Source organism: Notechis scutatus, chromosome 1 (genome assembly GCF_049901735.1).
Source record: "Notechis scutatus isolate UNSWTSFEM ecotype Mainland chromosome 1, rNotScu1.2, whole genome shotgun sequence".
Classification (NCBI taxonomy): domain Eukaryota; kingdom Metazoa; phylum Chordata; class Lepidosauria; order Squamata; family Elapidae; genus Notechis; species Notechis scutatus.
The window spans coordinates 217781161-217796822 of record NC_142009.1 but is presented as its reverse complement, the minus strand read 5'-3'; the positions used below and the strand labels follow the sequence as shown (position 1 = coordinate 217796822).

The 15662-nt window shown below is 37.2% G+C and overlaps 1 protein-coding gene across 10 annotated transcripts in view; it reads left to right on the top strand.

The window, feature by feature from the left end:
* SLC15A2 (solute carrier family 15 member 2) overlaps nucleotides 1-15662 on the top strand; it is a 105841-nt gene that overhangs the window by 75498 nt on the left and 14681 nt on the right. For 4 of the 10 annotated variants that reach the window (XM_087950228.1, XM_087950226.1, XM_087950224.1 and 1 more), the window contains exons 18-21: nucleotides 2105-2215; nucleotides 6439-6535; nucleotides 10300-10446; nucleotides 14474-14578. In XM_087950228.1, coding sequence (XP_087806354.1) covers nucleotides 2105-2215; nucleotides 6439-6535; nucleotides 10300-10446; nucleotides 14474-14578 — 460 coding nt within the window. Of the gene's footprint in view, nucleotides 1-2104; nucleotides 2216-6438; nucleotides 6536-10299; nucleotides 10576-14473; nucleotides 14579-15662 lie in introns of all 10 variants that reach the window. The other 6 variants (XM_087950229.1, XM_087950225.1, XM_087950227.1 and 3 more) reach the window with 3 other exon arrangements.

The following is a 15662-nucleotide window of genomic DNA, read 5'->3' as shown; positions in this document are numbered from 1 at the left end:
ATGACCACAAATTTCTGTTGTTAAGTGAGACATTTATTACGTGAATTTTGCTGCCTTTTATGACTTTTCTTGCCACCGTTGTTAAGTGAATCACTGTAGTTGATAAGTTAGTAAATCGGTTGTTGAGTGAACCTGGCTTCCCCCCTTGACTTTGCTTGGGAGAAGGTCTCGAAGGGTGACCGCATGACCTTTGAACTCAGCATATGTGAACCAGTTGCCAAGCGCCTGAATTTTGATCACAGGATCATGGAGATGTTGCAAAGGTCATATCTGTGAAAAACGGTCATCAGGCACATGTTTCAGTGCCATTGTAACATTGAACGGTCAGTAAGTGAATTGTTGTAAGTTGAGGACTAGCTATATTTATTTTTGTTTAAATTATTATTAAGCTTCCAGCTTTCTGGATATAGGGAGTTATTTGGGTGGATTCTCGGACTTAATGAAGGACATATCAGAAAATTAAATACAATCTGGCATTGCCTGTTCTTTCTCTATTGCCCATGTACTGTTCAACCTACCAGAGCCCATCCTTATAGAGCAGGGGTCTTCAAACTTGACAGCTTTAAGATTTGTAGACTTCAACTCCCAGAATTCCTCCTCCAGTCATGTTAGCTCAGGATTTCTGGGAGTTGAAGTCCACAAGTCTTAAACTTGCCAAGTTTGAAGACCCTTGTTATAAAGATTTGAGCTGGCATAGGATGAGTTGCTGAAAAAAATAGATTCTTAGTCATGTCCAAATCCATATTTCAGATGATCTTCCCATCCTGAATAAGGAAAATGCTTCCTGCCAAAAGTCCCACAGAGAACATCATCTTTTTTATGCATGCATGTTCAAATTGCATGCACACAGACAGTCTTTCTCTTGATTGGATACCTTGCTGGTATGCATGCTATTTACGTTTTTTATATCAGCATATTATTTAGGAGCTCTCTTTTTTTCCTGACTTTTCTCAATAGCTAGATTCTTTTCAAATTGTTCATACATATACTTTTTATTAAAACTTTTCAACAAGAAGATAAAAGCTAACACAAACTAATAGTAAGGGAGAAAATAAAAAGAAAGAAGTCAAAGAAAAAGCAAAAAGTGCAAGAATAGAAAAAAAGTTGAGGGAAAATAGGAAAGAAAGCAAAATAAAGGAGTAGATTCCAATATTCTTCACAGCAAAGTACAGATATATTTTGACCTCTCTTTCCAAAGTTACATCATATTAGTCTTTTTTTCTATAATCTATCCTGTCTAATCATCAAAACCATATATCACAAGGTCACTTTTTTCATTTTTACACAAAAAGCCCACAAGAGCTTCCAGACACCAATAAATGTAGAAAATGTCTTTTCTCTAATCTAAGAAGTAAATTTATCCATTTCAGCAAAATCTGTCAACTTTGCCAATTTCTGTCAAGAGGTTGAGTAGTTACGAGTTCTTAGTGTATTGATTAATCTTTCATTCATGCCCTTCCCCCCCCCAAAAGAAATATTGGGTTTTTTTTATTGCAGTTGAGTCTTCTGATGTTCAGTGTAACTCTTAAAATCAGGAGAATGGAACTCCTTTCTAACAGAGTGAATATTGATTTAATGATTAGGAAAAAATAAGAGAAAAGTCATAAAGGAGAGCCATGTTTAGTCTTCTCTGTCTCTCTCCATCTCTGTCTTTCTCTTTCTCTCCCTCCCTCCCCTCCCTCTCTCTACCCCTCCCTCTCTCTACCCCTCCACCCCTCTCGTCCCTCCCTTTCCCTCTCTCCCTCCGTCTCCTTCCTTCCCTCCCTCTCTCTATCTCCCTCTCCCTCCCCCTCTCTTTCTTCACCCATAGTCCCACCCCTTAATTAATGTTCTTCTGAATGTTTTTAGGTGAAAGTACAAACAATTTTCACTTTCTTCCATGGAAAGGCATAATGCTGCACTATTTTAAGAGTATATAACACCTATATAAGGATATGGAAACACCTATCAGTTTGTGGGTTTTTGGTTAGCAATTTTAACTTCAAAACTGGAGATGTAGATGAAGCCCTCTTTAACTATATGCTTCCAGTCATCTATTGGATGCTTTTTTTTTTTTTTTGCTTTATTCCTTTTTTGTCATGATGAAATCAAGTTTTTTTTACAGATTCATTAATACTTTGGAATGGGATGTCGGCATCACTCTTGGTGAGGAGGAGTTCATCACTGTTAACAAAAGTTATGGTGTTTCAGATTACAGGACCCTGCCAAGAGGAAGGTGAGTGTGAGACATTCTTAGAGATAAGAAATAAATAAGAGAAATTATAGACATTGAAACCAATGAAAGGGAGAAGAGTTCATTAGTGGTTTATATCATAAACAGCAGCTCAGTCCAGGTTACAAAAAAAGAGATTCAAAAGAAGAGATTCAAAATAGAATTCTAGAATAGAATTCTATTTATTGGCCAAGTATGATTGGAAACACAAGGAATTTGTCTTGGTGCAAATGCTCTCAGTGTACATAAAGGAAAAAATACATTCGTCAAGAGTCAAGAATCATAAGGTACAACACTTAATAATAATCATAGAGTACAATAAGCAATCAAATCATATTAGAAAACAGTCAATATAAATCATAAGGATACAAGTGACAAAGTCACAGTCATACAGTCACAAGTGGGAGGGGATGGATGATAAGGGGTGATGAGAAGATTAATAGTAATAGTAGTGCAGACTTTGTAAATAGTTGGACAGTGTTGAGGGAATTATTTGTTTAGCAGACTGATGGTGTTTGGAGAAAAACTGTCCTTGTGTCTACTTGTTCTGATGTGCAGGGCTCTATAGCATCGTTTTGAGGGTAGGAATTGAAACAGTTTATGTCTGGGATGTGAGGGGTCTGTAAATATTTTCACATGTGAGGGGTCTGTAAATATTTTCTCTTTTTGACTCGTGCATTATACAGGTCCTCGATGGAAGGCAGGTTGGTAGTAATTGTTTTTTCTGCAATCCTAATTACTCTCTGAAGTCTGTGTCTATCCTGTTGGGTTGCAGAACCAAACCAGACAGTTATAGAGGTGCAGATGATAGACTCAATAATTCCTCTGTAGAACTGTATCAGCAGCTCCCTGGGCAGTTTGAGCTTTCTGAGTTGGCGTAGAAAGAACATTCTTTGTTGTGTTTTTTTAATGACGTTTTTGATGTTAGGTATCCATTTTAGGTCTTGTGGTATGATAGAACCTAGAAATTTGAAGGTTTTTAAATTTGAAGAAATTTGAAGGTTTTCAAATTTGAAGAAATTTGAAGGTTTTCAAATTTGAAGAAATTTGAAGGAAATTTGAATGTTCAGAGACTGTGCCTTAGTGAACTCTCTAAGTGTGCTAAGGGTTTGTATTTTACTTTCCTAGATTACCCTTACCCTTAATTCTTGCATTAAAACTCCTTATTTAAGCCTCTGTGTTTCTTGCTTCCTTGTTCATGTCCTGTAAAATGGGACTTGATACAGTAGTGGGATTCACATAATTTAACAACCGGTTCTCTGCCTTAATGATTTTTTCAAACAACCAGTTCACCAAACTGCTCAGAAAGTTAACAAACGGTTGTCCCGAACTGGTGCAAACCAGTTGAATCCAACCACTGACTTGATAGCAGGATTCTATGAAAATTCCTATGCATTTTCCCCCGACTCTAAGTCAAGTTCTATTTTCTGACTGGTATTGTATCTTAGACTTATTAACACACAACAGAAATGGAGAAACTTTATTTAAGAGCTGTTTCTTGGAAGCACAGTTCAAGCAAAGGCAAAGTTTGTGGGAATAATCATTCCATTTCTGTAACGTGCTGTGAGAATAACCTTGGGGGACCAGAGGAAGATCCACAGCCTAGACATCAATCTGAGAAATGAAATCCAAAGGAAATGAATCCAAAGGAGGGATGGAGGTGAAGCTAGTATCTCCAAAGGAATATTCCTTAGTTGTCTGGAAAGAAAGGCATGGGAGAGAAGGGGTTATTTCAGACTTGCAAGATTCTGTTACTATAACCTTACAATAAAGGGGGTATTATTACTTATGGTGTTGGTTTCTTGTCTGAGAAAGCTGACAATTTCTGATATCCTTCTTTTCTTTTCTCTATACCCCAAACATCAGGCTGCAGGGAAGGGACAGATAGTCCTTACTACAAGTTTATTTATTCTATTGACCTCACCCCATTCCTAAGGGGTCTGTAAGGGGTGTGCATAAGTGCACAATCATGCCTACTGTCCCTGTCCTATTGTCCCCAGTTATTAGTTCCTATTTCTTGTATTTAAACTTATGTTTATTCTTGTTTCTGTTGTATTGTAAGCTTTTGACAAATATAAATAAATAAATAAATAAACACACAAGTCTAATTGCTCGCAGAAAAATTTTAAATTCATCCAAGGCCTGCAAAGGTTGCCTATTCATGCTAGTGTGGGGAAAAATCAATGTTCAGATGAATGGAACAGTTAAGATAAAAACAATGTGGCCTTGCAAAGTCTAGTTGCAGTGATCCAACGTAATTTTTTATTAGAACATTCCCACTCCATCTCTATATGCAAATAGTTTTTTTTCTAAGACCATTGTTCTTTGTACATAACAGGTCAGAAAGTAACCTGAGATCTATTATGTTATTACTTATTCATGCATTATTTCTCTCTCCTTTCTGAAATGTATAAATATGAGTGTATCTCTTTGTCTGTAGGAGTGTGTCACTTTCAAAAGGAGAACCCCTCTAGTATGTAATGTCTAAGAAAACATAGCAGTGAGCTTTGATTATTTGCTTAGGGTCCTCCGTTTTGTCCACACTAGAAATATTATTTTGGTTCTGTCTGACCATATCTATTTATATTCAGACTCACTTTTATAACTTTTCATGAATGAATGGCTACAGACTCTAGGGAAAGAGAGTCCTGGGAAGAAGCTGTACATTTAATAGATGGTCTTGCTCCACCAAGGCAATAGTCTTCTTTTTACTTTTGTAACCTTGATAAATGCTGGGTAAAGCTAAAATAGTGGTTGAGTAATAGAAGGTCTCAAATATCATTTCTCAGAAGTCCTCTTGGTTTTTATACATCTGGATTCCTTTTTCCTGCTTGGTATAATTGTTTGATAGTTATTAGTGAAGATAAATAGTTACTATCTATCTTTGAGGAGGATACTTTTACCTGGTATCCTCCACCATAATCCTGGCATGTGAGATAAATAGGGACCCTATAGCCTATAATTTCCCTTAAGACATCCTGGTTCATGTCCATCCTCAACCACAAAAGTTCACTGAGCAACTGTGTGTGTGTGTGTGTGTGTGCTCAGTGAACTTCTGTGGTTGAAGATGGACTTGAACCTTAATCAGCAATGGATACATGGAATATTCATGAGTTCCATTGCACAAAAAGAATTCAGCTGGTTAGAAAGGATAGGAAGAGGGTCATAGGGCAAAGCATAGACTTTAATGTCCTTACAGGCCCTCATAATTTCAGCCTCACGCATATTCGTTTAAAATAATTAAGTATTCAATAACACAAAATAATCTCTATAAAGCCACCACTGTCCAGGTGCACTGTATTAGATAAATGTTCTGTCCTCCAAATAAAACAGCAGCATCATGTCTCTCATTTAGAATCCTTTTTCCCCCTCACATGATTTCCTCCAAATACGTCAACTGTTTTACATAATTCAGTCCTTCATTCACAAGAGGTAAAGAAAATTATGAAGATTGGGGAGGGGAGACTTTATCCTACAATTCACTGCTTCTATTTGCCTACCAAAAGAAAAGGTTAGGTTGTACAGGAAAGGATATTGGATATTCGATTCTTTGCAGGAAGATACAGGGCTACATTTTCTAGCAGATTATGTTTGTCATTATAATCATTCTATATTTGAAAAGAGAAAACCAGAGACATTCTGCTGGGAGAAACATTAGGAGAGATGCACAGATGTTTGTTAAACAAAGTATATCAGTGGAGGCTACAGTTGTCCTTCAAAACTGTTGGCCAGTGTCATATATCACTGTTGCTGTCCATTTAGGTCTACTAACCAGAAAGCTTTCTAACTGAACTTAGGAACATTTCCCTGCAAAACAATGAACTACATTCTCTTCCTTTTTCTGGGAGAATATGTGTCTGATGTACCCACCCTGCTATTGAATATTCTGCTACATTGATAGGGGACCTGCTACTCCTCCAAAGTTGAATTAAAATTTCCTTCAGTCCCAGACAATATGTACACTGGCCAGTGGGCTGAAATAACTCTAGAAAATAGAAGATTTCATGTCACCACAGTACCAGGAAACAAATGATTAGACAATAATGGCAATTTAAAGTATAGATTTTGATCGAAAACCTGGTTCCTAAGAAACCTTGTACATACTTACTATAGATTGAAAACATCTCTCCAATTATTCATTGTTCCCAATCATTTAAAGATATTTTTTAATGGCTCTACCTAGGAGAAGCTAACCAGGAACTACTGTTTTTGCTTTCAATATTAAGGTACAACAATGCAAAATTCCAAATGAAAGCAGAAGTATCTGCCCTGAAGCTTGGCCTTCTAGATTTTGGAGCTTCATACACTGTTGTCCTAACACAAGTAAGTTGTCTTTTGAATATATATGCCTTTTTTAATTTCTATTCAGTCAGCTACTGAAATAAATCTATTTTGTTTTCTCCCCAAAAAACCATAGGGATAAGATTAGGCTGCAAACAAATGAGACCTTCATATTACAAGCATTATTCAAAGATTTTTAGGCAAATACAACAATTGATATACCACAAGTTAGGAACTTCTAAGTCACACAGAAATCAGAACAAAAGAGGTCATATACATATAATTCTCCTGCTGTCATCAGTAAAAGTTTGGATGAAATTCTAAGCACATTTTCTTGAGAATGCATCAAATGCAAGTCGATCATCTGTCATACATGAGCAAATGTATACAGTCATTGGCTCCAGCCTTATTGTTTTAAATATTTCATTTTATGGCTCAACACCCTCAAGAGAATCACAATGCTCACTCCACGATTATGTTCAGAATATTCTGAGAAAATTCAGATGACATTCATTACTGCATTGCTTTGCCTTCATTTTTTGTTTTCAGCATTGGACTTCTGACAATTTCTGCCACTTGTGCTACGTCATTGTAAGATCAAATGGATGGGCCCCACAGCAAACATTGGGAAGGCCTTCATGATAGCTTGACCAAGGCCTTTTCAAACTTGGCAGCAACCATGAAAAATATCAATTTATTTGCATTATGCCTAAATTTGCCCTCCATTAATAGGGAAGGTATTAGGTTTTATTTATTTGGTTGCTTTGTTGAATTGAATATGTGGACTAGTAAAACGAATGGCATTCTGGGGCTATGATCCTTTGTCTAGCTGGGATCAAAACCTACTGAGCATAACACAGGAGGATTATTTCTAGATAAATATGCACTAGATTGAGTTATAAACGTATCAGTTTATGGAAAAATAAACAGCTTGATGAACAGATGAATGGATAAACACATGGGTAGCTAGATACAATAGTCTCTTTCTTTTAATAGAAAACTCAATTCTGACTTCAAATAGATGAATATAAAAAAGACGAAAAGTTGAGCAAAAGGCTACCTGGCAAGAATTAAACTTCCTCCTAGAAATCTTGTGAGACTGAAAAAGGTCCCTATTTTTTCTAAATATTTGATGCTTTATTATATGTCATCTAAAGCCTTTTAAACTGCTTCCAACTTCTCAGAAGAGAATTTGAGCCTGGCCAATCTCATCTTCTAAGTTGAAAATCAGTCCCGTTGATTTATTTGAGCATTTATTCATTATTGATAGAATTTATTGTTGAGGTTTGGCAAACAGAGCCTTTTATTTCAATAAATGTTTGCCAAGACCACAGAAGATACCACCAAACCACGTATAAGACTAAGCAATCTGACATTCTATACAAAGGCTATAGATCCAGGATTGAAGCACAATAACTTTTTAAAAAAATTAAATATATCAGGATTTATATGAGCTGCAATGGCGCAGTGGTTAGAATGCACTACTGCAGACTACTTTTGCTAACTGCTGGCCGTGGTTAGAATGCAATATTGCCGGCTAACTCACTGCTCACTTCCAGCAGTTTGATTCTGATTCAGCCAGCCATCCTTCTGAGGTCGGTAAAATGAGGACCCAGATTGTTGGGGGCAATATACTGACATTGTAAACTGCTTAGAGAAGGTGTTGTGGTTAGCTGGCAGCAGTGAGGAGGAGGTTCCCGAGGAGCCTGTGCTAAGTGTGCATGAGCGGAGGATGATTCATAGAAGAGAACAGCTGGAGCAGCACAGGCGACTTGTGAGTAAGAATGCAACGTAATGGACCCTCCCTTCAGGGAATATAAGCCTGGTTTCAAAGGGTTTTTGCTTTTGCAGAAAGCAAAAACATTCAAAGAACCCAGCATTGTGTGTAGAGACTCCAGCTTATCTGAAGAATTCTGTCAAGGCTTTTCTGGTTGGACTAATTGGCTGCAAGCCATCTTTTATCTACAAAGAAGTTTATTTGTAGATTAAAGCTGTGAAAGTTTGAGTTACTGAGTTTGTTTGAGATTTTCTTGCTGGTATCAGGGTTGGGTCAGAAGAGAAGGCTGAAAAGCACTGTAAAGCGGTATATAAGTCTATTGCTATTTAGATATTCCAAGTAGGCTTGGAACCAAGCCCTGCAGCCAATTGTTGATAGTCTATTGTTGGATTCCTAAGTAAATCCACTGGTTAATTTCCTATTGAAGTTAATCAAAATTTTAAAAGAAAGTCTTGAAATGATGGATTCAAGAAAAGTCTTGACATGAGGTCGATCCTTACTCTGAAAAATGACCCTGAGGTTCAGTGGAATTTTGTATCTAACAAGAGCATCAAGGAAACATTATTGAATCAACTAAAGAAAAGTAAGCCAAATGACGATCAATATAGCCTTACAGCATCAATTGAATGAAGACATATTTTTTGACTGGCTGGATTCTCCCGTCAATCAATTTCACTTCAGGTTTTTGAAAACTAGTATTATGCAAGAGGGAGAAATATTTATCTATACACTTTCTATACACGCCTTCTCTAATAAACTCAAATCACTCACTTTTATTTCCCCTAAGCTCTGAAGCTCTAAAAGCTTTGTCTTTCATGTAGAGAAATAGATCTCTCAAATTGCAAAAATTGGATATTTCATACAGAAATTGTTCCCTTGTTGGGCATTAGGTTTCTAATACTTTACAGAAGCTGCAGTGTGAACACATATTATACACATGTGATCTATAAAAGGTTGTTGGAGTCTAACCTATACCAATGATAAAGGATAATAGAACAACATCTGAGAGAAAACTTATCCCATGCTGGTGCATTCATTATTCATTCATATTTTAATTATTTGTGTTGGATATTGAAACAACCTTTACCTGCAAATAATCATATTCTGGATTGGGCAAAAAAATCAGAACTTTTAAGTAATTGCATCTTAATTTTTGTAAAGTTATGTGCATTGCACCCAGAGGAATGGGGAATCTAGGTTATAAGACTGTGATTAACCAAGAGTTCATTAGCATATCTCAGGATGGTAAAACATTGCCACTGATGCCATCTGATTTGGCCCATTTTTAATTTTCTCTTGGTAGTATTTCATTTCATTATATATATCTGTTCTTATTATTTATAAAATCACTGATTTTGTCCAAAGCTCCCTGCTGTAATTAATTGCACTCTACTGTAAATCTATTGAACTTTATGAGGTGTGCACAAAGAAGGTGAATGATGCATAATGGTGTAGCAATTTGGATAACCAATAGAATGTAAATGATTAGGAGTGTTACTTTCAATGACCAATCTTTTTGTCAACTCCCAATTTCTTTGGATTCCTGACATTTTCCCACAGCCCAATGAGTAATGTAATTACTGTTCACCATGGAGGGATTCAGCCAGTTCGTACCAGTTCAGGAAAACCAGTTATTAACTTTCTGAGTAGTGTGGTAAACTGGTTGTTGGAAGAAATTATTAGGGCAGAGAACTGGTTGTTAAATTATTTGAATCCCACCACTGCTGTTCACCCTTTTTAGATTTTAAGATAAACCTCATTCCTTCTCCCTATATGATGATTAAGAACATCTCAGAAGCAATGCCACACCTTGCTAATAAAAATGGAGTTTGCTCATGCTTTATTTGACATTTGAAATAATGACTTTATTTCAGTCCAAATAGTAAGTATATAATTCTTCAGTGGGCCCAAAAGAAGAGCCCTGCTATAATTTTAAGAATGAAAGTTTTCTCCCCACTGCATTCTAACTTCTGCATTAATGTGGACTGGTTGCTCCATCATCAACATGTCTTCTTTTACTCCCAACCAGGCTTCTACAGAGGAACTCCAAGCATGGAAGATAGAAGATATTCCAGCTAACAATGTCCATATTTCATGGCAGATTCCACAGTATCTGTTAATGTCAGCTGGGGAAGTGATGTTCTCCATTTCAGGCCTTGCTTTCTCTTACTCCCAGGTACAGTTCTTAGGACTTCATACAAGGAAGACATCCTGAATCCAAAGTCCTTAGTAAATAAGAGATCAAGATGAAAGAGTGCAAAAGGTTGTCTGCCAAAAACCAAGTCCAAAGAGATTAAATGCCAAGGTCAGTGCAGTTTGCACCTCAGTCCAGACCCCGTTTAATCTTGGGTGATCAATGAATAAGTATGCCTGAGATTATGGCTTAGGGTAATGTTTCTCAACTTTAGCAACTTGAAGCTGTGGACTTCAATTCCCAGAATTCCCCAGCCACCTTTTATAATTGCCAAGATTAAGAAGCACTGATCTAGGAATCATAATACTCATGTCTCTGTCCAATATTTCTTTCTGTTTACAAGATTGCCTTCCTCAGATATTTGCTCTTTATTGAAGGTTGGGGCAGAGTATCCCTGGGTGAGCCATCTGGTGACTCTGCCAGCATCTTATGGGATGGACGAAGCAGTCTCTGTTGATCAATCTAAGTACTGCTTTTTGATGATGTCTTCATCAAAGCAACCGGAGATGCTTAATTATAACTAGTATGGCATGTTACATGGTCTAAGAATACCTCCCACAAATTTAATGCTAACAATCATATTCGATTTCATACTTCTAAAAACAAAAAGGGTTTGAAGTTAATTATGTGTATGAAAAACATTTCATAAAACATAATTGGGACCCTGAAGCTAGAAATTGGTCCTCTTCATTCAGTACACTTACCCATGTTAAATGCATTGAGGAAACATCAGCCTAACCCTATCTGCAATTTATTTTTAGTCTAAAACTATTGAATGGCTAGTTGGGGTTAAAATAATTCTCACCTTTTGAAACAGGCAATATGAACTACTTTCTAGAAAATTAACTCTTTTAGTTTTGAGATGAATTTTCAGAGATGTCCTGCAAAATTGGGACTTTGATTCTTTGATTCTTTTTTATTTCTCATCCTCTGACACAACACCAGGATGCACAACACAAGGGACAAGGGTGAGACACTTTTTCCCAGTTCTGGGGTTACTGACCTTGTAGATTTACATTTTTTCCTGTTAAAAGAACAAAACAAATGAATAAATTAAAAGACCAAATATTCTGCCACAGTATACTGCTGGTACACAGAAGTAAGCAGGTTACTTGGACTTATCAAACCTGGCCAAGATGGGATTTACTCTGTGGAAGGCATGTGAGGGATACTGCTGGATGGAAACTAAAACATTTGAAGAACGGCTGCAGGATTTGGATTTGGCTATTCTAAACAAAAGAAGAATTAGGGGTGACATGATAGCAGTATTCCAGTATTTGAGGGGCTGCCGCAAAGAAGAGGGGGTCAAATTGTTATCCAAAGCACCAGAGGGCAGGACAAGAAACAATGGTTAGAAACCAATCAAAGAGAGAAGCAACCTGGAATTAAGAAATTTCCTAACAGGGAGGACAATTAACCAGTGGAATTGTTGGTGCTTCATCACTGGATGTTTTTAAGAAGAGTCTAGACAGTCACTTATCTGAAATGGTATAGGTTCTCCTGCTTGAGCAGGGGGCTGGACTAGAAGAACTCCAAGATCCCTTCCAACCAGGGGTGGGATGCCACCAGTTTGGCCCGGTTCTATAGAACCAGAACATCCGAAGCAGCTGACACCGAACCAGTTCGCTGCGACAACTGTCTGGTCAGCCCATCCGCCTGCCCAGGCTCTAGGCTGTCATTTATCCTATGCTTTTACCTCCTCAGCTGCTTTGCGCAGCACTGCTGAGTGCTGCTCGTCAGCTGGAGAAAGTAAATCTCACTGGAGCCGGTAGCGCATACTCCCTGAACCAGTTGTCACGCCGGTAGGATCCCACCTCTGCTTCCAACTCATTCTATTCTATTCTATTCTATTCTGTTCTGTTCTGTTCTGTTCTGTTCTGTTCTGTTCTATTCTATTCTATTCTATTCTATTCAATACTCTGAGAAGGTGAGTTGCTTTACAATGCTCTCATCTTCCATATGGCATCCATTGTTCCATTTAAATGACTCAGGGTGGGTTTAATTATCTTGTTTGCCCACATTTACCCATCCATGTTCCTTTTTAATAGAGTATATTTTTCTTAGATGTTATAGTTTAACCCTTCCCTTTCTTCCAGCTGGACTTCAGCCAATATCCACTTTATCTTCTTTCTAGCCGCCTTAGTTATTTTCTACTCAGAGCTATTCTTTCTATTTATCTTGCTCCTAAGAACAACATAGCCACTCCTCATTTAGTAACTACTTCAGTTAGTGATGGTTGTAGATACAAGGATAATAAATGGTAATGAACAGTTGTAAAAAAATAATTTTCCGACTAATGTTCTGCATCCAAATGTGTGTAAATGTGCTTAAGTCACCATTTTTATGACTGACAAAAACTTATATGCTGGAGTAAAAGTAATATCTTTTACTCCAGCATGTAAGCATGCATTTATCTCATCTCATTCAGATAAAGGAAACTTTATCTGAATGAGATGAGGTGATTTTTGCAGAGTTTCTCTCAGTCATGTGGATTGCTTAGGCCATTTTGCTGAATGACAAACTTACTAATGAGGAGTGGCTTTATATAGCAGTATTGATTGTGTGCAAACATGGTAATTTGCTGGTGTTCTGTTTTGATGTCAAATAAGGTATTTTTTTAAAAAAAAGAAGAAGAAGAAAAGGAGATACTCTGTGGATCATAAAAGATGAACACTTCGAATAAAAAAAATTGAGATCTGATTAAAAAATGGCAAACTAGGTTTTGAAGTATAAATAAGGTGAAATAGATAGAAATTACAAGTCCAGTAGGAACAATAGCCTCTTGGAATAACCTTCTATGTTCCAGGAATCAGGAGAAATATTAGCAACTGTCACAATAGGTGACTTACAATTTATTACACAATTGGAAAAACTAATCTGTTTTATGCTAAGTAATCCCGAATAATCCTTTCAATTTTTTTAAAAAAATAGAAATACGCAAGGCTTATAACCACATGGCAGGAAAGATAATTGGGAGCAGGTTTTTGTTGGGCCATGTGCTCTTTCTCTCAAATGTTCTCTTAATCACAGTGTTTCATTGTGCTGACATACTTGTGGATCAGTTCGTACAGATGTAGTGGCAAAGTGGCAGGGGCAGAGTAAATGCTTTAACTATCCCACATTTAATCCAGGTGTATCCAACTTTTTTAAAAAGGAGCAAAGCCAGGAGATGAGAGGAACAAACCAACTCTACCTGAGACTCCAGGAAGCTACTGTTAGTCTGAATAGCGCTGGGTAGCTAGGCCAAAAGATGGACCTGTCTTGATGTACTTGATCATTGGAAACATGTACACTTTGCAATTTTCTGGCAAGCAGAAATCAGTTTATTTACATAACAATTTAGCAATCTGGATGCCAGCAATAAATAAAATAAAGTAGCCATAAAACATTAAAACAACTTATCTTAGACATCCAGTTTTACCCTGGGACAATGAAAAAGCAAAATAAAGGACAAATTGATTCAGAGGCTGTGTTAGATTTCCCCAATTCTAGGATTTTTTTTTTTCAATTTCACGTATTTCCAAGACTTTTGTTGCAGAACCTATGAGATTATAAAGAGAATCCTCACTGGATATAGGTAGGGGAATACTGCTAATGTGAACATTGTCAGAGGGGAGAAAAACAATGTGCTGAGTCTCAGAATTCTCCTCTTCTCAGGTTGCCATATTCTGATAATGGTTTGAAATGAATTCACCCACATATCTTCATCCCTCAATAACTGTAGCATCAAACTGTAGCATCAAAGATATTATAAGTGAGCCATCATTCTCCTGATTAGTATGAACAGATCACTTAACAATGTTCTAGAATGGTAATTGTTCTCCCACTGAATCCATTGGCATATTTGACTGTAGGAATTATTGAATGCTGAAGGGGCCATGGGCTCAGAACCACAATGTGTTCCTCTTTGACAAAGGAGGTGGGCTGGTCCCAGGGTAGTACTGAATGGGAATATTGAACACCAATTTTCCAAAAAATTTAAGAATGTTTTATGCCTTCTACTTTTCAGGCTCCTGTTAATATGAAATCTGTGTTGCAAGCTGGCTGGTTGTTAACTGTGGCCTTTGGAAATATGATTGTGCTCATTGTTGCCCAGTCTGCACCTCTGGTACAGGTATGACTAGCATATATTACTCAGTTCCTTGAAATAAATTTATCACATTTTTTCTCTTGCAGCGAGAAAATATGAGTAGGCCAGGAGGTTGATCACTTAGTGAGTTTCACAACTGAACAAAGACGTTAACCCATTTCCCTCAGACCCACAGTTAGATGGGTATACTTCATTGTTCCTTCATGTCCTTTTCAACAATGCATTTCATCAGACTCTTCCTACCTTTCTTACAAACTGGTACATGTTTATACTCACTAGCTTGATTATTCCAAGAGAGATAGCCAACATATCAGCTGGAAGTTCCTTATCTTTGTGACCGTGTTGCAAGAAATGAAAAAGATTCCCTTGCCCAAACACCTCTTCCTTCACTCAATGTTAAAATACAGGAGCAAACACTTCGGCTATTTTATCAGGATTCTCATAAAACATTCTGAATTGCAAATTAGCCAACCATATTTTAGATCAGGCCTGTCAAACTTGCAGTGCACGGGCCAGATGCGTCATGCACTGACCATGCCCATGCCTAGTTTAGCAAAGAGGGGGGAAAGTCCTGATATGTCACATGATGCCGCCATATTGATGCGAGTTTGACACCCCTGTTTTAGATGAACATGTTTACATAAAACCAACTCATGGAATTAACTGTTTAATTTGTTGTGTAATTCCAAGCTAAATGGATTTATCTTGGATCAACTGGATCAACTGAATGAGCCATAGCTAAATTAATCACAGATTAATGTGTTATGCCTTTCGTAGGGCCCTATCCATATTTGTCACAGGACTACTATACTATAAAACTGGGCCATTGAGTTGGTGAGGACAGAATTAGCTTTGATATAGTGTGTGCACATATCCACATATCTAACAAATCAGTATTCTCTAGAACATAGGCAGGTAATAGTGCACACAATGGAAATCAAATTCTTAGAATAATAACCAAATTAAAATTGTCAGGCAGAAAGACTGATTGTCTACACTAAAAAGCATGATCAAGACACTTGACTTCCAAAGATATGTCATAAATGCAGAAATAACTTTGTAAGTAACTTATACTGAGAGGAAGAAAGGTATCACAATAGTGGCTGAT